The sequence below is a fragment of the Triturus cristatus genome, chromosome 5_2 (genome assembly GCF_964204655.1).
Source record: "Triturus cristatus chromosome 5_2, aTriCri1.1, whole genome shotgun sequence".
Taxonomy (NCBI): domain Eukaryota; kingdom Metazoa; phylum Chordata; class Amphibia; order Caudata; family Salamandridae; genus Triturus; species Triturus cristatus.
The window spans coordinates 972,392,792-972,416,736 of NC_140588.1; the positions used below are offsets into that span (position 1 = coordinate 972,392,792).

Here is a 23,945-nt window from a genome sequence, read left to right on the forward strand (position 1 = left end):
CGAAACATGTTGTTTCTAAAGAAAGTTTGCACATGGGGCAAACAGATGTCCGGAGTCATCAGAGGTTCACTCCGTGGGTGATGTGAACGGCTCTTTTTTGAGGAAATAAATTCTTCAAGTGGTTCCGGTGTTTGAGAGGCTTTTTACAAGGCTAAATATGGACAATGTACAAAAGGTATGTATTTTCCATCAAAAGGCCATGCCTGACCCTCTTTTAGCTGAATGTATCACTGTTAAATATGATGTAGAATAAAGGCAAGATTTAAACAAAGGGAGAGATTAGCAAAGAGAAAACGTGCTGCCAAAAGAACTTAAAACTGTCTCAGAATTACTTGCACATAAATGAAGTGTATCTTGTTCCCAACAGGAAACAAAAAAAACAAATTGCACGTTTGTGTAAACAACTCTGTTGATTCACAAAGCTTTTTTGTGACGCGCTGTCTCACGCCACTCAAGTATGAATTACTCCAGAAATTCAAGTTCTGATTAACAAAGCATTTTATGTGGGTATGTGACTTACTATATGCAAGTGTGACTTAGACCCTCATTACAAGATCGGTGGAATTAGTGCGGTATTTACCACACATGCTATATACCATTACTCCGGAAAGAGCATTTACAGTGCGTGGTAAATACGTCCTATTCTGACTTTTTAAGTTGCAAATGGGGCATAACATGTGGAGTTGGTATTCAACACACTGAATTCCACGTGTTTGTCTTTTTTATGGCCTCCCAGCACGTGTTTGCACTGGTATCGAAATAGAGAACTACACATATAATGAAGGACTTAGTCATACATTTCTGAAAATAAATTCAAATTTGCAACTCCATTTTAGCCCCTGAATCAAAAGTTCTCGATGTTTGTGCATGACGTAGTGACCAGCTGGTCATGGTGTAGTGTTTCTACACTGCCAAACCCGCGTGAGAACCACCCACCAAATAATTACTTTTTGTCATTGGCGGCTGATTCCTTTGGCGTTCCCACAGCGGTGCCTATAAAAGGCACCGCAATGGGAACTTCAAAAAAAGTTCCAGCCTGGCATGGACTGAAAAGTCCACACTGTGCTGGAACTTCTGTGCATGCACACAGGGGGGGCACATGGTGTGCCCCGGTGTGCATCCACAAGGCGTGAGGCACAAGGGGACCCTGCATGGCACCCTTCTTTCATCTCTGTCACTGTTTTCATGGAGGAAATACCTCCATGAAATCAGTGGCGGAGATGAAAGTCATAATATACTTGCCGGGAACACAGTGGTCCCGCCAACAACAAGATTTACTTCCTGTTTTGGTTATGCAGAAATTTGATGCACCAACATTGAAAGTGCTTATGGAGTTACTGAATGCTTCCATTCGTGAATCTACTATACCTGCCGAGTGGAAGCATGCTATGGTTCTCCCGCTTTTAAAAAAAGCCAATGCTGACCCATAGCAGTTATCCAACTTGCGTCCTCTCTCTCTGCTTCCAGTGTATTCCAAAATTTTGGAAAAACATATTAACATTCAGCTAACTAAATTTGTAGCCACCCAGAATTTTTTACATCCTTCGCAGTCAGGCTTCCGGGAAGGTTTCTCGGCCGAGACAGCGCTTTTGGGGGTGACAGAGAAGTTACGTGGTCACTTGGACGCTGGGGAGACATTGGCGCTTATTCTGCTTGATTTGAGCGCCGCCTTTGACACGGTGTCTCATCTGGTGTTATTGACAGCTCTGCGCTCATTGGGGATTGCCGGGCCAGCTCTCAATTGGCTCAGTGATTTTTTGAGCGGGGGGGCCCCCCGCACCGCAGGGGCTGCGTTATGCCCTTGGCAGCTGAAGCAGCTTCCCTTCCAGGGCACACACCCAGCCCCACCCGAGTACTTCACAGGTCTTTAAGAGACCATTTGCATGATAACGAGGCTTTGTTGTATTTCACCTCTTAGCGCCCCAGCAGCTCCACGTGTTTGCTGACACTGTTAAACAAACACCGGTACGATGTCTGCAAGGTCCGCGGGCCGTACTATGAGTACCCCTGCTCTAGACCAACGGATGAAAAGGGCTGACTGAAAGCTCCCTCTAGACCAACGGATGAAGAGGGCTGACTGAAAGCTCCCTCTAGACCAACGGATGAAAAGGGCTGACTGAAATCTCCCTCTAGACCAACGGATGAAAAGGGCTGACCGAAAGCTCCCTCTAGACCAATGGATGGAAAGGGCTGAATGAAAACTCCCTCTAGACCAACGGATGAAGAGGGCTGACTGAAAGCTCCCTCTAGACCAACGGATGAAAAGGGCTGACTGAAATCTCCCTCTAGACCAACGGATGAAAAGGGGTGACCGAAAACTCCCTCTAGACCAACGGATGAAAAGGGCTGACCGAAAGCTCCCACTAGACCAATGGATGGAAAGGGTGGACCAAAAACTCCCTCTGACCAATGGATGAAAAGGGCTGACCGAAAGCTCCCTCTAGACCAATGGATGGAAAGGGCAGACCAAAAACTCCCTCTGACCAATGGATGAAAACAGCTGACCGAAAGCTCCCTGTAGACCAATGGATGAAAAGGGCTGACTGAAAGCTCCCTCTAGACCAGTGGATGAAAAGGGCTGACTGAAAGCTCTCTCTAGACCAATGGATGAAAAGGGCTCACCAAAAACTCCCTCTGACCAATGGATGAAAAGGGATTACCGAAAGCTCCCTCTAGACCAATGGATCAAAAGGGATGACCAAAAACTCCCTCTGACCAATGGATGGAAAGGGCTGACCGAAAGCTCCCTCTAGACCAATGGATGAAAAGGGATGACCGAAAACTCCCTCTGACCAATGGATGAAAAGGGCTGACTGAAAGCTCCCTCTACACCAATGGATGAAAAGGGCTGACCGAAAGCTCCCTCTAGACCAATGGATGAAAAGGGATGACCGAAAACTCCCTCTGACCAATGGATGAAAAGGGCTGACTGAAAGCTCCCTCTACACCAATGGATGAAAAGGGCTGACCGAAAGCTCCCTCTACACCAATGGATGAAAAGGGCTGACCGAAAGCTCCCTCTAGACTAATGGATGAAAAGGGCTGGCCGGAAGCTACCTCCAGACCAGTGGATGAACAGAGCTGACCGCAAGCTCCCTCTAGACCAATGGATGAAAAGGGCTGACCAAAAGCTCAATCTACACCAATGAATGAAAAGAGGTCATTGTAAGCTCCTCCTAGACCAATGGATGGAAAGGGCTGACCAAAAGCTTCCTCCAGGTATGCATAAATGTCTGTATTTGTTAATAGGTATTTTGAAAACACGAGCCTGTTGGAAACTTTAAGTCATAGCAATGAATATGAAGCTGTTATGAAAACTGTCAAGGCAATTCTCAATACATACAATTAAGTCAGTCAGTCTCTTGTTGGGCATAAGGTGCATCAACAATAAATAAACCAGAGGATTCTAGTGAAACAGTAGAAACTCCATTAAAGACTGTATGTTGTCTGTTTCCATGCCAATCAAGGCTTGCTGGGAACAAGGTCGTCCAGTATAAAGTGCGATTTATTTGTTCCATAAAGAATATGTGCGATATGGAGTGCCTGTAACATTCGAGTGGGATATAATGACTGGATAATACATCCCAAAATATGTACCACAATTAGAACCTCATGACTCAATGATGTTGCCCCATTTTATGACCCACTTATTAAAGCAGATTTGTTTTAAAACATCTAGTTATTGGTACTCTTTCCTAAAGTAGCATTTTACAAGTGGAACCCTTTCCAATATCCAGCCACGTCCATATACAGCCTTCTAAAATCTGATAAACAGAACCTCTTTAATGGAGCCTCACACAGCCTTCCTTTTCGCAACGATAAAGCTTTACATGTTGCTTGTGTTATCAAGGTATTCTGCTGTACTGGTCAATATTTCTTTTCATCTCTTTTCATGAGACATGTGCTAGTATTAAGACTACATACATGCAATACTTTAATAAAAAAAGGTCGTTCACAAACAGTCATGTAAAACCTTGCTGAAAAGGTCAGCCAGCTACTCTGATAAGGACACAAACTAAGTAAAATCAGGTCAACATGGGAGGAGCCTAGCGCGTAACCAAGATGGCCGCGTAGGCTCAAGGCTCCCGAGGGCCTCCGCAACCTCCCACGTCTATCCTGAATTAATCCTGGTTTTGTCGACGGGCTTTTGTTGATGAGCTTGAGCTGAGGTGCCATCCGTTCTCCAAATTCAAATCGGGCTCGGGGAACCGGAATGGTTGCGATCTGAAGTTTACGGCCTGCTCCTGCCTTGGTCCCGAACTCGAGTTGGTGCGGTGCCCGGGTACGAAGTGAACAACAGCGGCATGCAGGGCCTGGCCTGTCACGTACCCCGCACTTTCACTTTCGTTTTCGAACCTGTTTGCTGACATCGGCTGAGGGACCTTGATGTTCCAGAGTAGCGTGGATGGCGGAGTGTTTGGCCTGGATCTCGGACTATACATAGGCTACAGTCCGTGACGGCTGTGGTCCCTTGAATCAGCTGTCTGGTCCCTACTCCTGTGCTGGCAGGTGCCGATCTCAGTGGTCACCGGACGATGGCGGCGAGACTGGACGGAGACAAGCAGAAACCCAAGAATACCCGGCGGGGAGTTTACACCCAGGCTAATAATATGGACCGCTATGCGCAGACAAAGGGATCCCCTGGTGAGTCGCATAAATCGCCGGAAAGGTCCAAGGCTGTCTCGGGCCTATCTGCTGACTTGACTTTGATAGACGTCATGGGCGCCATTGAGGAGATGAAGGCTGCAGTGGGTCAGCAGTTTGATACCCTGGCTCGTAAATTGGATGCGGTCCTGATCGATGTAAATCTGGTCAGGGCGGATCTGTCTAAAACGAATGAGCGGGTCGATGCTTTGAACCACACTGCGTCGAGCCTAACTGTGGACGTGGCAGCCCTGCAAACGGAGGTTCGTAGGTTACGGCTGGCCAGTGACCTAACTGACCGTCGACTTGAGGATTCCGAAAGCAGGGCCAGGCGGAACAATGTTCGTATAATTGGGGTACCGGAACGATCGGAGAACCCTGTTGCTGACCTTTTTGTTGAGGATCTGGTGGTCAACCATCTCGCACCCAAGGGGCTGAGCAAATTCTTTGCGGTGGAGCGGGCTCACAGAATTCCGGGTGGTGCGCCGAAAGTGGGTGCTCCCCCGCGGCCTATAATTGCCCGACTTTTTAACTTTCGGGACACAAATGCTATCCTTCAGGCGGCGAGGGTGAATGGGCCGCTGAAGTTTGACAACTCTAACGTCAGCTTCTATCCAGACTTTACGCAAGCGGTCCAAAAACAACGACTGGGATTCTTGGGCGTCAAACGGCGCTTGAGGGACATGGAGCTGAAGTATGCGATGCTATTTCCGGCCAGGTTGTGGGTTGAGTTCGAGGATCGCTCGCACTTCTTCGACCGGCCGGAGGCGGTTGGAGATTGGTTGGATACCCTGCCTCGGAGTCGAGGTCGGGATGGTCAGACGGCGGAGAGTGGCGAGGGTTCGGCGGAACAGGACTAGAACTTTGGTTCCCGGTGATGGACTAGGCTGGGGACGTTTTGTACCTTAGCTCTATGGGACTCAAGTTTGGTGCAATATGCCCTTCAAATGCTCGGAGGTTGTGGGGAGCATATTGGGGCCCTTTCCTCCTTCAGGGGTTCTTTTTGTGGTTCAGTATATGTTAGGGCGACAGGCACACTGCAAGTTGGGGGGGCTGTTTGGGCTCAAGCAGGGGTGCAGGGAGGGGGAGTTGTGGTTGGGATATTGTGGGGGAGGGGGGTTGTTGGGGACTGTTTGTTTGTTTCACAAGGCAATGTGAGGTTAGCTGCTGATTTGTCTTGGCTGTGTTCTCCGGGATGTGGGCATCATGCACGGGAGCGGGGTGGGGGGTAAGGGATTGAGAATACTTTCGTGGAATGTGAACGGACTGGGGGATAGGATCAAGCGCGGGGTGGTGTTGCAGTTTTTGAAACGGATCTCACCCGACATTGTTTTCCTGCAGGAGACACATCTGATTGGGAACTCCTTCCATGCCCTGAATAGGCGGGGCTATCGCCTTGCTGTTCACTCTGGTTTCACTTCTGGCTCTAGGGGAGTGGGTATCTTGGTCAGGGCCTCTCTCCTGTTGGAGGTGGACGAGGTGCTCCACGATGATAGAGGGCGATATGCAGCATTGGTGGGGAGATGGGAGGGTAGAACTGTTTCGCTCGTTGCTGTTTATGTGCCACCGGGATTGCAGACGGCTACATTTGCTGATTTGGGGCGTTTGGTCCTGGGACTCCCTGGGGGGGTTCTGGTGTTAGGGGGTGATTTTAACGCTGTTGTATCCGGTATAGAGGACCGTCACCCCCCCAGGGATCTCCCTAGAGCCCAGGCCTGGCTGGGTGGCTTTCTAGATACTTTAGGACTTATAGATTGCTGGAGACTGATGCACCCGGGACAGGCACAATACACCTTCCACTCGGGGGCCCACGGGAGTCTCTCGAGACTTGATTATATACTTATGCCGGCGTTCCAGGCTGGAATAATCGGGGAGGTGCGTCATTTGGCCCGAGGTATTTCTGACCATTCCCCTCTATTGTTGCAGATGGAGGTTGTTCCTGGGGCAGAGGGAAGAGTAGCGCCAATTAACCCCTGGTATTTACGTAACCCTAATATTCGCGCGGAACTGGTTAGGTCCATTGATCACTACTTCAACGATAATGTAGGGTCAGTGTCGTCTGCTGTCTCCCTATGGGAAGGTTATAAAACGGTGATCCGGGGGCATGCCTTGTCTCTTATTTCCCATGCTAGGAGGTGCGGGAGGGAAGAGGTGGTTCGCCTGGAAACTGACATAGCTGAGATGGAGGGGGATTTGGAGTGGGGTGTTACGGATGAGAAATTGCATGTTCTCAGCCTTAAACAGTCAGATTATAGAGCGCTGGTCACGGATGCTGCTAAAAGGATGAGTAGAAAGCAACAAAGACGACTGTATGATGTGGGAGATAAGGCCGGAAAGTTGATTGCTTGGTTGGACAGGAAGGAGAGAGCGAGTAGAGTGGTGCCGGTTGTAGAGAGAGTGGATGACGTGTGTGTGACTGACCCGGTAGAAATTGTTGACTGCTTCGCGGATTACTTCCGTGGGGTATACTCTCCGGTCTCTGGGCGCTCGGAGGTGGACTCTCATCTGTTGCTTAGAGATATTGCATTGCCGTCCCTCTCGGAGGCTGATAGCATATTGATGGAGGCGAAGTTGTCGCCGGATGAGATTGCTCTGGCCATTCGCTCGATCGCTTCTGGTAAGGCCATGGGTCCCAATGGTCTCCCCATTGAACTATATAAGTTGCGTCCAGATAAGTTAGCACCGTATCTCCGTGACATGTTTCTCGCTGCACGGGCGGCGGGCTCCCTCCCCCTTGACCAACGTCTTGCCACCATAGTTGTGATACATAAAGAGGGGAAGCCGCAAGACCGCTGTGCCTCCTACAGGCCTATCTCGTTGTTGAACGCGGAACCCAAAATTCTGGCTAAGGTATTGGCCAATCGTCTGGTTCGGGTCGTGGGCGACTTGATTCATCAGGACCAGTCCAGTTTTATACCTCATCTTAGTACCGCCCTGAACCTGAGGCGGTTGCATGGCGTGCTTGCTAGAGCGGAGTTTATGCATGAGCCGGCCATCTTGGCGTCTTTGGACGCTACCATGGCGTTCGATACTTTAGAGTGGCCGTATATTTGGGCTGCGTTAGCGAAATTCGGGTTTGGCCCTGAATTCATTGGGTGGGTAAAATTACTATACGCTGACCCATTGGCGCAGGTTGTGGTGAATGGTAGGGTGTCGGCTCCCTTCGCGCTGGGGAGAGGTACGCGACAGGGCTGTCCGTTGTCGCCCCTCCTCTTTGCACTTTCTTTAGAACCTCTCGCTGCCTGGTTGCGTTGGGAGCCGTCGTTGCGGGGCATTAGATGGATGCCGGAATTTGAGGACCGTGTCTCCCTTTATGCGGATGACATCCTTCTGTAACTCACCTCTCCTCGACAGTCGCTAATTGTATTGGTGGACGTATTGAATTCCTTCGGTCGTAATTCTGGCCTGGTTATCAACTGGGCCAAGTCATGTGTTTACGTCCTCTCGGGCGAGGCCCCCCCTCCTGCCGCGGGGGTGCCCTATTCAGATTGCTACATTAGGGTTCAAATATTTGGGAATCTTCATATCACTGGACCCCGCGGTCCGCTATGAGCGAAACCTTCTCCCTCCACTCCAGCGATTGAAGGCCGACGTCGCGAGGTGGCGACGGCTTCCGCTCTCGCCGCTCGGACGGGCGGCATTGTTTAAAATGATGTCGCTGCCTCGCTTCTTGTACGCTTTACAAAATACGCTAGATGTCGTGCCGGCCCGTTACTTCCGTGAGGTGGAGGGTCTTCAGCGCCAACTGTTTTGGGACGGGCGACCGAGGATCGCTCTCGCTAAGTTGACACTCCCTTGGTATGATGGGGGTGTTGCCCTCCCCGATATTAAAAGATACTATTGGGCGTCTCAGTTGGCGGCGGTGAACCACGGGATATACGGTCCTGCTTTGAATCCGGCCTTCGAGATGGATAAGTTATTACTTCCGGGCAGGGATTACAATTGAATAGGGCACTGTATTCGGCGACTCCGGATGCACGGTTGACAGGACCAACGCAAGTTGCGGTACGCGTGTGGCATGCGGCAAATGCTGCGATGGGGTGGAGGGATCGCTTGACTCGAGCGACGCCGTTGTATGCCTCCCAGCGCTTGGGTTGTCTGTGGAAAACGAAAGGCTTTGAGAAATGGGATATGATTGGTATAAGTAAGGTGGGTGACCTCTGGGCGAAAGGGTCCTTTAAAACGTTTGAAATGCTCAAAACTGAATACAAATTAAATGATAGGGAGTACTTCCTATATGCACAGGTCTACCATGCGCTGGGTTCGGTTTTTCCGGATGTTGCTGCTATCCCAGAATATTCCCCGTTGGAAGATAGAGTGTTAGATGGCTATGTGCCCGACAGCACTATTTCTCTGATCTATAAAAAACGTATTAATGATCGTACGGACTTGCTGACCCATCTGCGGGAGGCGTGGATGGCTGACGGATTGGAACTGGACGATGAGGATTGGGTATCGGCGGTGGCCTCCCCGAAAGAGGTGGCGATCCCGGCCCGCCTTAGATTTGTGCAGCTGAAGATACTCCATAGAGTGTATGTCACAGGGCCTGGTTTGATACGTATGGGTTATTCGAGGGATGGAATGTGTAAGCGTGGCTGTGGCTTGTTGGGTACCTTTCTTCATATCCTATGGGAATGTTCGGAGGTCGTACGATTTTGGAACGGGGTACATACTGTAATGGAGGAGGTCACGCATGTCGCTTTGTTACCAGAGGCCAGGAGGTGTTTGCTGAATGTCTGGGAACCAAATGACTATAATGCGGTGCAGACGCAGTGGGTGACTTTGGGGTACATGGTGGCTAAGCGCAACATCGCACAGTTGTGGGGTTCCCCGAGGCCGCCTACGATTTCGGTATGGAAGGAGAATATGGATTGGTGTATGTTCAGGGAGAAGACGGTGTATGTGGCGAGAGGCAAGCCTGGGAGGTGGACTAAGGTGTGGGGTCCATGGAATTCCTATCGTGGAAATATCTGCGCTCCGCCTCTGCCGCGAGAGGTCGACGTCGCTTTGTCCCCCTAGCCGCACATTCTACGTAATTGTGTATGCTTTGTCCTCTTCTCCGCCGCCCCCCACTACCACCTCCTGTCAAGAGTTATTCCAGATAATGTGGATCTTCCCCCGTCCTGGGGAGCGCACGCTGCTATTTCGGACTCTCATTGCCTTGTTTGTGTGTTATTGGTTGTTTTTCAATACAAAATATGAAACCGTCCTTTTTGATCGCCCTTGGACTATGGCCGCGGCCTGTTATATGTGCTTACGAACTTTCGGGAGCTTTTGCTTCTGGCTCATTTGATTGTATGGCGTTGTCTTGCTGGCTCCCGAGCTTTCTAGCGGCCGGCCCTTGTGGTTGTAGGCCCTTGTCTGTATCTTTTTAATGTGTAATAAAGGTTTCTTATAAAAAAAATAAAAAAAAATCAGGTCAACATTAGCACTGTGTTATAATACCAGCAGTCGTGAAATGATGCGACTGCTAGCTAGCAGCAGAACAAATATATCATATGGATGCAAACTTGGACAACATATAATAAACGGCATTGAAATAGTGCAGTAGCCTTACATTTACTATATGCATTTGGTAGCCTACATCTATAAAAAAAAAAACCTCTGTCTGCACCCTACAGATGATGTACTGCACTTAGGATGTAGGAAGAGGGGTAGGGGGACTGGTTTACCTTGGGGCGCTTCCACTCCACTCTCCCAGAGGGGGGCTTGCTGTAGAGCAGGGACCCATCCGAAGCTGGGAACTCTGGGTCTTCAAAGAGGCGCCCCTGCTTGGCACACTCCTGCTTCAAGTCATCATACCTCTGGCCTTTGAAATGTATGACTGCTGAACTCATTGTCCTCCTACAACGTCATATGGAAACCATTTAGGTTTTTGCAGATGCAGAGTTTTCATAAACTTTTTCGCACATGAACTCACAATTTAAAAACCAATATTACACAGAATCATCAATACATTTTCCTTTAGTTTACATTGAAATATGTGAAGTTCTATTAGTTATAAAGTCAAGCATTACAAAGAATATAGATACACTAAAGGATTCAAAGACACACAAGGAGAGATTAGTAGTGCGAAAGAGGGGAGTGGAAAAAAACAAGCAGATTGCTCCAGACAGGCCATGCCTCATTTGGACACTACAAGCTAAAAAGTATGTTGTGCCTACTACAACCACCATCGCCTACTCCCTGCTTACTGCAACCACCGGAGCAATTAAAAAGGCACAGTGACTTGCCACTGACATTTCAACTCTACTCATCGCACCCCTTAATGAATGCTTAGACATTCTGCCTAGATTAGGAGGACACTAGTATCCTTTCTTGGTTTGACTCTGCCTGCATCGCACCTCTTACTCACCGCAACATATTTGTATTTAATATATAACATGCCAACAGCCTCTCCTGCAAAACACTATCCAACCAAGCCAAGAATTCATTGAGAGCTGAACTACCACATTCCAGTTCATTGTTGTAGCCTTAGAGTCCTCCGTAGTAGTGGGCTCTACTGGCCATTAAAGGCCCGCTCCAGCGTTAAAGGCCTGAGCCCAAGGTGACTGCCTTTAACAAGGGAGCCAGCCTTTAATGGCCAGTAGCGCCCGCGACGGAGGGATCTTATGCTATTGGAACATTCCACCCATAGAGGGCAGAATGTTCTATTTTGTAAAACAAAGGCCTCACCTGGTCCGGGGGGAACTAAAACACCCTCGGGCTCCATGAGGCCTTTGTTAACCATTAGAATGTTGATGTTCCGGGCTTCTACCAGCCATTAGAAGCCCAGAGCACTCCATTGTTTTCAATAGAGCGCTCAACATTCCAGTGTTCTAATAGTCCTTACATCACAACAAAAGAAACGTGTGGATCAACTTGCTCTATAAATGATTCAAATTTTGAAAGAAACCCACTGACTTGAACAGCACACCATTATCCCACTGACACCTACAGCACACCATGACCCCGCTGACTTGAACAGCACACCATTAAGGGAGAGCTGAACCTGGAAGAGAAACATTTTAATAATATGTGATCAGAACTCATCCCCGAAGATTTGAAACCAGGCATCTTTACAAACCATGTGCTTCAGAGTGACAACAGACAGTGGCCTGCTTGGATATCAGAAGAGTATGCATAACGTAGAAAAGTTACGTCTGAGACAGGAATCATGGCCCGGTGGCCATAGTGTATGAAACCCAGACGTTCCTCCAATACACATCAACTAGTACTCCCCGACTCCTGTTCAGCTTCTGCAGGATTCTATCAGATGGTTTAGAGTGACAAACGTAATGTTAATAATGTACACCTTTAGCCCCATATGACCTTCCCATGACCTATCTACAATATTACCTTTACACAGCTGTGTGATATAGCTGAGCTCAATTATAGAATAAGAACTCTTCTCTAATTGTCATCCACTATGTGTAATCTTATAGATCACCTGATGTTTTCTGTGATAACTCTCCCTCCAAATGGGATTTTAAGTAACACCTGCAGTGACATGTTCATGGGATCCACTACTAGGGCATAATATGTCCCACAAACTGTCCTGTGTAACTTTATATGGTTTCATCTTTTCCCTGCCATATAATCCATGCACCAGCTTGCCATGATCTTCATATTGAACCCAAAATGAAGAATAACATGAATAGAACTCAGGAAACTGGGCTTTCTCCCATGTGAGGTTTAACTGTTAGGCCTACTTTCAAGCATTTACTCTCAATAACAATTTCAATATATCCAATTCCTGAACAAACATTTGGCTCTCAATAAGAATGTAATTAAATCCCTTTCATCATTCCTGAAGAAAGAAGTTTCAAAATTCAACTATCCAAGCAATTAAGGAATTATTATCAATGCGCCTACGTGCCTAATGCAGGGGAACGGACTCCTTGCAACACAAATAGTCCTCACCACCCCCCTGTCTGATGCTTCTGGACCAGGAGAAAGTCAAGGAGTGGAAACTAGAAGAAATAAAGAGCTACAAAGAGAACTAAGAACCCTATTTACTTTCTGATCTTGTGGCTGCCATATTGAATATTGAGATTGGTGGCAGCGAGGGCAGTGCCAGGGGTAATAAAATACAGTGCCTGGGGAAACAAAAGGCAAGTCAGCCATTGCAACTGCTACCCCTGGTACCCATTGTAAGAGGTGCTCAGAGTGCAGTGCCCACTTGGCTGGGAGCAGATTCCCTTTTCAATGAGTAAAATACTCCTAAACACCTCCTTCGCCTCTTCTTCGGTCTGAACACTCTTGTGAACTATTACAGGGCAAAGGTAAGGTACCTATTATGAATTTGCTGCTATGTATCCACATGTTCTTTTACTTTGTTCTGTCCATAGGAATCTCAGGAATTAAAAGTATCCGCTATACATTGCTTACGACACCTATGTTTTAGTGACAAATTGGATATTTTTTGGGGATAAAAAAGGCAACTTTTAGAAATAGATGGCAGGGCTTCAAAGACTAGTATGGATTAGATGATTTAAAAATATCATCCACTGGTAATCACTCCACATTCCAGTCCCTCGTTTTTGCTACCTTACGCAAGATACCTTTGGTTACACTCCCATAGGAACAGTGTAGCCCGACCTGCCGGGCCATATTGTTTTTAAAAGGGAACAAAGGCAGACCCAGGCTGGTTGTTGTCTTGCTGGGCTTCAATTGTAAAGAGCAGCTTGATTCAAATGGCAGAGACAGCCTGTCACTCATGCCTAAGCACTCATGTTTCATGAACTGTATCTCACTGAGTATTTACCAGATTGACCTATATTCATCTGGATTGATGTTCTGTTAGCACCGAATTCGAATGCACCCACCACACACTTTCTGTTTTCTAAAATGTATTCCAATACACCACCTGGGTAGCTATGCTTAAGACAGGGAGTTGCTGTACATCATCCAAAATAATGCAGGCATGGATGTCAATATATCCCGACTCTAGGCTCGGCCCCTTGTATTATCTGTGGCGTTTGTTGGTCCTCACTGAAGGAGTGCAAGAAGTTCAGGTTTTAGAACCAATCATGGAATTGTCAAGACAAAACCCACAATTTAACAGGATAGTGAGTCAGTGGAACCCTCTGGAAGATGAAGATACTCCATGTCAAGGTTCAAAGTGACCCACAGTAGAAAATAAATTCCTAGGCAATTTACATATAATCAAACTTCACAAATTAATATATTTGAACACGAATAAAACTCAGTGTAAAAGATCAAAAATGCACAGATATATTTGAATGAAATAATGTAATCTCTAATTATCAAATTCAATGTTCATCTGAAAACATTCATTATTTTAAAATACATATATGGTGAAATTAAAAACAATATTTTAATAATTATTCAGTACATAATTGGTATTCTTAAAATTACAGTCAAAACCTAAAATGTTGCAGAAATTAAGTCTTCGACGTGCGTTTCGGAGCGATGTGTGCCTTCGTCAGGAATTGCCACAAAATTATATTGTGCGTTTGGTTGATGGCACGTAACTGGATCAAAAAGATGTGCCGTGTTTCTTTATTGTCTATGTATTAGAATCTTAAAATTCTAATCCACCTATTTATATTTAAAAGAACTAGGTTTGCTGGGACTTCTTGTGTTGTTTCACCAAGCGAAGTAATTGCGATTTATTTGTTCTGATTCGCAATACAAATCTGTCCTTTGTTGAGGTAAGTATATATATGTTTGATTAATCTGATAAAAATGCGATCGATTTAGATAAGAGTTGTCCACATGAATGGTGAACACCCACGAACACCCACAAAATAGGATAAAATTCCTCTTTAATGCTTTGTTATCGTATTAAGCGCACTGTGCGGAATGGCGACGGGTGTCTTTTCAACCACGTGTTTGTCAAGGTTCAAAGTGACAAGATATGAAGATAAAACATTCTGGCTGGAAGGGCTGTGCCAATAAAGCTCCCTGATACCCTCCATCCACCTCAATTCTCTTAGCTTCTTTTTGTGCCAATCCTCCCACAAAATGATTCACTTGAGGCCCTCCACAGGCACTAGAATTGGCCCCTGAAGGTATCTTTATGTACCTTCATTATGCATCACATTTACAGAACATATTGACCACCTATGTTCGAAGTAAGTTAACAAAATAGGAACCTTACAACCCAACAATGCCAATTCACACTCACATAATCAGGGCTGGTAAACATTTATTAAGGTGCACTTAACACTTGTGGACATTCGACCCACTTTGTCAGAACTGCCACAATCACAGGTTATAGGGCTGGGCCTGCCTTTGGGCGGTCTTACCCTAGGCGAACGATACAAGTGAGTGAACATCCACAAAGTTGTAATTCTAAGGGACTTAACTACCCCTTGCTGAGAGATTAGATTCTCATCCTAGAAACTAATGTTAATTTGCACCAGTCAGAGGCAAGAACAAGTGTATTAGCAGGGTTGGTTTGGGAGAAAATATCCCCCTGCAAGCAGAATTTCCTACCCAATAGAAAATTGGATTGAGTAGGGGTTCTTTAGGAATCCCGTAGAAATCTGGAATTTGCTCCAAACATACGAGTAACTGCACAGGAGCAAATTTCTAATGATTTAACTCTGACCTTTGTTATCCTCTCCCAATCTCTCTATTGGTACTATTTGCTTGCTCATCTTGAGTTGGTCTGGATGGCTGACCACAGCATACTGCTGCAATGCTGGTCGCAGCATAATACAAGATTGTAAAAAATTAACTGCACCTGTACAGTCTAGTAAATCAATAACTTATAACAGAAAATTGATATTATATAGATTCACCGGAAAAAAGTAACATTTTCCTCTAATCAAAACAAGTGCGTTAATGGCTTTCTTAAGTGGATGCTGAATTAAAGTCTATGTGTTATGCTTGAAGCTGGACAAATATGAACAGAAAATAAGTTCTTAGAGAAAACAGTGAAATGGTCTGGCAGCAATGTGTATAAAAGACCTGGCAGAAGCGCTCCGGTTTCCTCATTTAAGTTTTTATTAGAGTTATTTGTGGTTCTGTAGTAAATTATGCAACATAATCCTATCAAAGCAATGTTCTGAGCTGAAACAAATCTTTCTGTATCATGCAAAGTTCAGGTACTTGGAAGCTTACAGTGTTAAGCAGAAGAGCAATTTCTGAAAAGGTGAAAATTATCAAAACTTCCTGATCCATAAATAATATGTAGCAAAAAAAAGCAGCTTTTTGAGAATGAAATACAAAATATACTGTCCATTGAATTGCCAACGACCAGGCAGGTCTGAAGATTGTCAACATCCATTGTAATTCCCTATGATGGCAGGTAATGACACAAGTAACCGGAAATTGCTAATAATTCTGAAGTTTCCATCCACATTTACATATATTTTTGCTTTTCCTCCATAAGTATTCCCCTCCTTTCAAGTATCTGGGTCATCATTTCAAGTGCTGCTGGGCTCTAGTTTAGTCTCATAATTATGGCAAATAGAATCAGGCACAGCATCACAGGCATGTGAGCCTATCCTGCCAAAGATGGCCACCAAACTTGGTGTGCACCAAGTACTGGATTTAAAGTGGTGTCATCCATCTTAAAAAGTGAAATACTTCGATTTAAAGAAGGTTATAGAAGGAAGATTTCTACTGACAGGTTTCCAACTCAGATATCTGGGACACAGTTTTGAAATTTGTCAGGGAGCCCTTACAGATTCATGAACATTGTTAATAAATAAGCAGTATGCCAGAATACAGAAAATATGTACAACTGTGTGTGTATAAAGAATGAATGAATAAATGAGAAAACTAATAATGCACACAATGCTGGCAACGGACCTCTGGGTACAGGCCTTAAACAAGAATAAGCGTGCTTTAAAGAGGTTTTTTTTTTAAGGTGGACAAAGGGGACACAAGCCAGATCTCTGGAGGAAGATAATTCTATCTCTGTGGCCCTATATCCAATAAGGCACTAGAAACCAATGCATAGTCCACATTATTCTAAATACAAGGTGAGCAGCAAAGTTGTTTTTAAAGGAATACCAGTTGACCAACAGAGTTATCGACGTTTTCACTTTTTAGATATCCACATTTTAACTCTACAGTTGTTAGAGGCCTGCTGACCAGGCCTCAGTCACAAATACTTAAAGTGGAGTTACACTCACTAACTGTTAATATTGGACAGGTGTGTCATTGTACAACGTTTCTAGGCTGATACAGACGCATGAAACAATATTAATAACCAGTACATTTGGCATTCGCTTTAGGATTACAGGACCATCTATATAGTTATCTATATCAGTGGTTCCCAAACTGTTTACTCCTGAGGACCCCAATTGAGTCACCACTGGAAGCCGGGGACCCCCAAGCAATTTGTATGACTTAAATTTCAAACATTAAAACAGTAATTCGAAAACAATAAACACACGTGTGCACACAAAACGGATACTCGAATTACTAAGGATTTTAGTATTTTATATTGAAAGAATTTGCAAAAAACAGGAGGGTTAGCGCTGCATCTCCATGACTAACTTTTAAATGGTTGGTTTTATTTTGCAGTATGAGACTCCTGCCAGGGCCAGACTGGAAACCCAAAGCAGCCCTGGCAAATGTTTTCAGACCAGTCCCCATACAGTGCACACCTAGTGCGCCTGACCACTACAAAGGGGGCTTTGGGAGGCTCTCCCCCCAAGACAATTTAGGAAACAATGGTGCAGTCTACAACAAATTTATCATTATATATTGAATTGTATCAGCTTTTAGAGGTCATAGAGTAGTAACTGATGACCTTACTATGCACCAGGATATGACAATCTTTGTTGGGGTTCTTCAATGATTCCCATATTATCCTCCTCCAACAGTGCCTCTCATCTCTCCATAGCCCCTCTGTCACATGTATTTAATTTGTTTTATAACATCTCTCATACCATTGAAGGATGTCAGAGCACCTTAAATCACACACATATAGGGGCAGATTTACAAGCCCCTTGCGCCACAGGTGCGTCACAAAAAGTGATGCACCGGTGACGCATTTTAGTGCCCCATATTTCCAAGGCAGGAAAAGCAACCCTGCGTGACTTTTACTGGTCTTGTAAATATGGCCCAATTGCACACAGCACTTTACGTGAAAGGGACGTTCCATGAGTGTTGCTGTGGGTGTTCCCACGCATAACCCATGGAACCAGACACATTTCCAGATTTACGAGGAATCGTAAATCTGGAAATGTGTCTGAATGCTACGCCACCCCAGGGGAGGCGTAGGGAGGGGCAACTTGGAGAAATGTATTAATTTCTCCTCTTTCTATGCATGTTGCATTCTGCAGCACGCATAGAAACAGGATATTACCTCTGGTGATTGTTTATGTACAGGAAGGGACTCCCTTCCTGCACATAAACAATCAGTAAAACAATGACGTTTTGCAAGTTCTATGTGTGCTAATGCAGCACACTTAGAAGTTGAAAAACGCCATTTCTGATTGTTTATGTGCAGGAAGTAACCCTTCCTGCATGTAAACAATCTCCCCACGACACAGGCATCCTTGCACCATGGTGCAAATGTGCCTGTGCAGGCGCATGGCAGCAGTTTGTGCACCAGCACAGGGGGAAGCACAGAGATGCAACATATTGTTGTAAATATGTCGCATCCCTGTGCTTCGAAAGTGACTCAGTGCGGCGCAGCCAAATGGCTTGCGACACACACAGTCAATTTCCTTGCAAATCTGCCCCATGGAGACAATGATTCATACGTGTAAATCAGTGTATAGAAAATGTTACATAAGGCAAATGCGACTACAGGGTGTAGGATTCACATGTTATTCATACTGGTAGGCATTTTTAAAGAGTGCTTGGTCTGGAGAAGCACAAACTCAGGATTCAGAACATAACAGTGGTTAGCATTGACTTTAACAATAAAAATGTATTGCCACCCAAATAAACCTTTTTAGCAGGATTAGGATAATGAAAGACTTGAAACAAACATATGTTTCTAACTTGTATCATGCAGCTTGCAAGCAGCTCTTTGATGACAGTTTATAGGTCACTGTGCTAGATTACTATTGTCACTTATGAACTGCACAGTAACAAAAGAATCTGTGACTAAAGCAGTAACCCACTAACCTAGGCACATAAAAAATGTTTTTCAAAATGCATGGTACACGTTCTTTGCAGTAGGCATATTAACCCTCTGTGCTACATTAGATAAGTCAAAGCTGCCACTTGACACAACTCTCATCTCTCTCCAGCAGGTACATTAATCACCGACGTAATCTTGACACTTTTATTGTTGCTGGAAAACTTCTGATTCTACAAGGAACTTTTTTGTGCTTTTAAAATTACTGCCTGAGGACCCCCTGGGAATGTGTCACGGACCCCTGGGGGTCCGCGGACCACAGTTTGGGAAACACTGATCTATATGGTAAGTTGCCCAAGGCAAATTTTTCAGCAATTGACAGGTTACTATTTGTGTGTAACCATCTCAAAGTCAGGATGTCCTGTGAGTATTCCTGGGTCAATTTCTAGTTCTGTTACTGGTTGTATTTCATCTCATCCTGCATTGAGGTTACTCAGTACATTCACAAACCTCCCTGTCAAATTGGCTATTGAGTCTGCTCTTCTGCATACTCTCTCATTTCCCTTTTGTATTATTTTGAGAAGCGAGATGGAGGTGTTCTGCGCATCACACGAGTGAGGATATATGACAATACATATAATTTAATAAGCTGGTAAATAGAATTGGAAAATCCACTAAGCCTCGAGTTGTCCTGCACAGCAGTGCTTAATTTGGGCCTGTGTTTGCCAGTGCTCTGCACCAGTACCTATTTCTTAACACCAGCGCTATGATGGTCTACCACATGGTGGTACTTCTTGTTAATATTTTTTAAATGAGCACATCAACAGAGTACTTAAGATGTTAATACATAAAAAAATATGTATATTGTGCCTACCAGACAGTGCAAGCTGTCTGTAAGTTGCCAATTGGTCTTTTCACAACCCAGTCTGCTTAGAGCCCACATGGTGCTTCCCATTGATCAGCTTTATTGTCACTGTCAATTGCTTGCGTCTTATTTTTTACCCTGTTTTGAGCTTTTCTTCCTCTTTCTGTGTTTGTCCCTCCCCTGGAGCATGGCCTTATTACTTAATCCCATCCACTGCTCACTCTTGAGCAGGTGCTTATTTCTTTTTAGTTAAGCACTCCATGAGTGTGTGTTTTCCAGGGATCTCCTGTGCTTCTCCCAGAGCGCTCGGTGTTGTTCTCTCTCATGATGTGCTCCCCATAACCTTCCTCATCCTCCTAATTCTCTACCCCCAAAAATCCCCCCCACCCCGCTTTTTCTCTGTGTCTGTCTGACTTGTGTACCTCTCCCAGGGCTCAGTATTATTTTCCCTCTTGTACTGCTTCCACTCCACTCCCCTCCCAACTCTCTGCTCCATTGCTCCATCGTGGTGAAGTTCTTTACATCTCAAACATGGCAGAAGGAGAATGGGATGCTTTCCTTCTATCATGGAGCAAGAAGTTAATTGGCTCATGCGTCCTGCATCTGTAAGTGATGCAACTCTGGAACGGCCTGTTTAGATTTATAAAGTGTTGTTATTCCCCCTGTGCCTAAGCTGCAGGCGTGGTCACGTTTTGCATTCCAGCAGTGACATCAACATAACATCTCCTGGCCTTTGTGTTGTACTGCAGTGGGTTGAATCACTTCTTAGGGGCTTTCAGGCGGTGGCCGGCTCGCCGGGTTTGTGTCCCTGCCTGCCATGGTGTGCATGTAGCACACCGTTTTTGATTGTGGAGAAGGTCACCGACATTGTTGGTAACACAGATCACTGCAGGTGATGGATATAACTTAAGTTATGCAGTCCTGCTATGGCCTTTGTTGCTTTCAGTGAGAAGGCACTTTGCTTACTGATTAAGAAAGGCATTATTTCTGCCTGTCCTCGAATATTCTCATGATTTACTTGCGGCTTGAAGGGCGTGCACCAACAGCCTGTCCGTGTCTCACTTCTGTTTCTGTATAATGGAGCAAACATTCAGGGTAACTGTCCAGATAACCCCTTCTGTGATATTATTTGTCAGATTGACCTGTCTGAAGTTCATGCAGTGGGGAGATTTCCACAGGCTGACCATTGCTTGTTTGCTGACCTGGTGTGTGGCTTTAATGTACGGTGTCCCACAGGGCTCAGACTTGATAATTTGTATTGCAGATGCTTATAAAACCATGAATATTATTAGCCCAGACCTTTTCATTCCCGGGTCAGTTAAATCATGTTCTTTTTTTGGAGGTATTTGTAGAACACCCAGGTACTCCTACAAGCGATGTTGCACTTGCTGTCTGTCCACTCTAAAACTTTTCTCGGCCACTAGAAATATTCCTCAGAATGACTGCATCTGATGTCTAATAATCTAATGTGATTTTTTATTCTTTTTAAAAGTTAATGTTTCATTATTTAGCGTATTGGGAAAATGTGAACAGAAACTACAAAGTAAAGTTAAGATTTGAAGATTGGAAATAGTATTGGATTTGTTATTTGTGTTGATTTTGTATTATATTTGCGAGAATTAGGGATTAGGTTTTTTTTAACAATCTAGTTGATTGGTTTTTTTCCCTGCTGTTTATGAGAAGCTACACTGACATCACTGTGAATAGTGAAGTTAAGTAGAAACTGATGACAGCAAAAAAAGGGAGAAAGTTTTTTTTCTGAATGTTAAATTATTTTGTATTATTTAAAAACTCCAACCTGTACTTGCTCTTTTGAATGTCCAGAAAGTATTGTAGTATTGATCTCTGAAAGGCCCAAACAAATGGAGCTAAGCCTATTCTGATAAAGGCCCATGCACAGGAATTGATCCAGGGCATAATGTGCTAAAGCCCCTCTGGTATATTCATCAAACCTTTATTTATTTTATTAAGGCGGTGTCTTTATAGAATACAACCCTAGCTGCCAGAGTATGAGTGCTGAAATAATGTCTACAGTTACACAGTACACTTCAAGATTAGTTTCAGCTGTAATCACTGTTTGCATCGACCTCGGCAGGATGAAGGGCTGCACGATTTGATTCTGTGGTCGTTAGTTTTGCAAACAGAACTCTGTGGATGAATTAGTCTACTGAGTTCTCTTACCAGTATGAGGAGAAGCCAGTGGAGACAAGGAATGATCATCACGGCTTAAAAACGATGCTACATAAACTTCAAGACACATTGCACATTGGTGTGGGGCACAGTGAGGTGGTTCTTAGCAGCCATTTCATCACAGAGTAATGTGCCCAACTGGAAAGGGATGAGCCTTCCTTTGATTGTAAGTAGAAGCCAGTAGTGCTACTGTAGTCTGCATCTACCCTTCATGGTTTGGGGATGTAATCGCAAGGATATAAATTCAAGCAAGGCCCCTACTTTATTTCCACGGTCCCCCCTGCCTTCCCCTCTCCAACAGCCTTCAGCACCTAAGGGACAGAAGTGCTGAGGGACAAAGAAAAGAAACTAATTATACTTTAGAAAAGTGGATACACTTCACCAGAATTGTATTCTTTGGGTGCTCACATTTGCCTGCTTCACATCCGTTTTAGATCATATTGTAGCGTTGGGTTTCTTTTTCACTATTGTAACTCGAGACAAACTACATTGTGCTTTGTAGGTGAGGTGGACTCTGCTGTCAGCCATTTGTAAACAGCGACATCTATGTTCAGTATCCTGCTCTACTTGACCCTGAACTTTCCATTTGTGAAAATCTGCCTGTTGCACTAACTTAAAGCGATTTGCTATAATCCCTAGGTAGGTGACTGTTGGGCCTGGGCTTCTGCAGGTTCACCCCCAAACTTTTTGCGTGTTTCCCTCCACTTTTTGCTGAATCAATTTTTGTTGATCTTGCTAACCAGTGGTAATGTGCTTGTGCTCACTCCCCAAAACATGGTTCAATTGGCTTATGCCTAATTCCCATATTTAATTTACTTATAAGTCCCTTATAGAGTGCTAAACCATATACTCAGCACCTGGAAATTAAATGCTACCAGTGGGTCTGCAACACTTATTGTGCCATCCACTTATGTAGCACATGAAAACAAGTCCCAGGTCTGTCATTGCATTCTGAATGCAGTTTTAAACTTCCATGTCAACTTGGCATTAAAACCCCCTTGCCAAGCCTTAAACTTCCACTAGTCACCTTTAAGGTAGGCCCTAGGTAACCCATAGGGCAGGGTGCTGTGTAATTAAAAGGTTGGACACATTCTTTTAAGTTTTACATGTCCTGGTAGTGAAACACTCCCACATAAATTTCACTATTGTGAGGCCTACCTCTCCCATAGGATAACATTGGGGATTCCTTAATACATTTTTTTTTTTTTTTTTTTTTTTAAATCTTTATTTTCAAAGGTCAGGACACAGCTATTCAGCCGACAACCCGGAGGTTCGGCAGCATCGATATATAGCAACAGAGATGCGCCCCCAGTACCGTGAAAGGAGAAGTGCAAAGGTTCAATTTTAATTAAACACAAAAACACACAACAAACCCCAGCAAGGCGAGAACACTGAAAGCCCATGGTGAAGCCCCCCAGGGGAGGCCAGACCCCACTCATCTACCAGTTACAGTACAGTGTAAAGAGGAAGAAGGGGGACAGCAGAGGCCAAAAAAGTCCATAAACCATACTGAGCTGGAAAGAAGGTTAGGAGGAAAGCTGTTCCTCGGGAGGATCCAGATCCGGGGCAAGACATATTCCCCCCCTGTATTGATTCCACCGCCCCCAGATGGCGTGCCACTTCCGGGGGCGGCCTCTAGCGCAATAGACCGTCTTCTCCCTTAACATACTCCAGTCCATATTTTCTTTCCACGCGGTCAATGTGGGGGGCCCCGCGGAGCCCCACAATCGCGCGATATCTCTCTTAGCGACCATGTTACCCAGAGTCACCCATTGGGTCTGTGCCTCATCGTGGTCAGTGGGCCCCCAGACATTCAGGAGGCAACACCGCGCTTCCGGCTGCATAGCAATGCCCGTCACCTCCCCCATCACTGCATGGACTCTCCTCCAAAATTCCGTAATGACACCACATTCCCAAATGATATGCAGGAAAGTACCCACCATACCACATCCCCTCCTGCATAGGCCGTCCTCCGAGAATCCCATGTGAACCAGCCTTGGCCCCGTCACATACACTCGATGCAGTATTTTAAGCTGCACCAGCCTCAGACGCGACGGGATCGCGACCTCCTTAGGAGAGGAAACAGCCGACTGCCAATCCTCATCATCCAAATCGAGGCCATCCCTAGTCCACTGGTCCCTCAGCCCCAAAAGCATGTCCGCCCGGACGTTGATCAGTTTCTTATAGATGAGCGAGATCGTGCTCTCGGGCATATGGCCATCAAGGACCCGGTCCTCCAAAGGAGAGGAC

The 23,945-nt window shown here is 45.3% G+C and overlaps 1 protein-coding gene across 1 annotated transcript in view; it reads right to left on the reverse strand.

Moving 5' to 3' along the window:
* Positions 1 to 23,945, reverse strand: part of CAPN6 (calpain 6) — a 533,527-nt gene that overhangs the window by 402,603 nt on the left and 106,979 nt on the right. The window contains exon 2 of the mRNA XM_085608187.1: positions 10,317 to 10,488. Coding sequence (XP_085464313.1) covers positions 10,317 to 10,481 — 165 coding nt within the window. The 5' untranslated portion in view covers positions 10,482 to 10,488. The remainder of the gene's footprint in view (positions 1 to 10,316; positions 10,489 to 23,945) is intronic.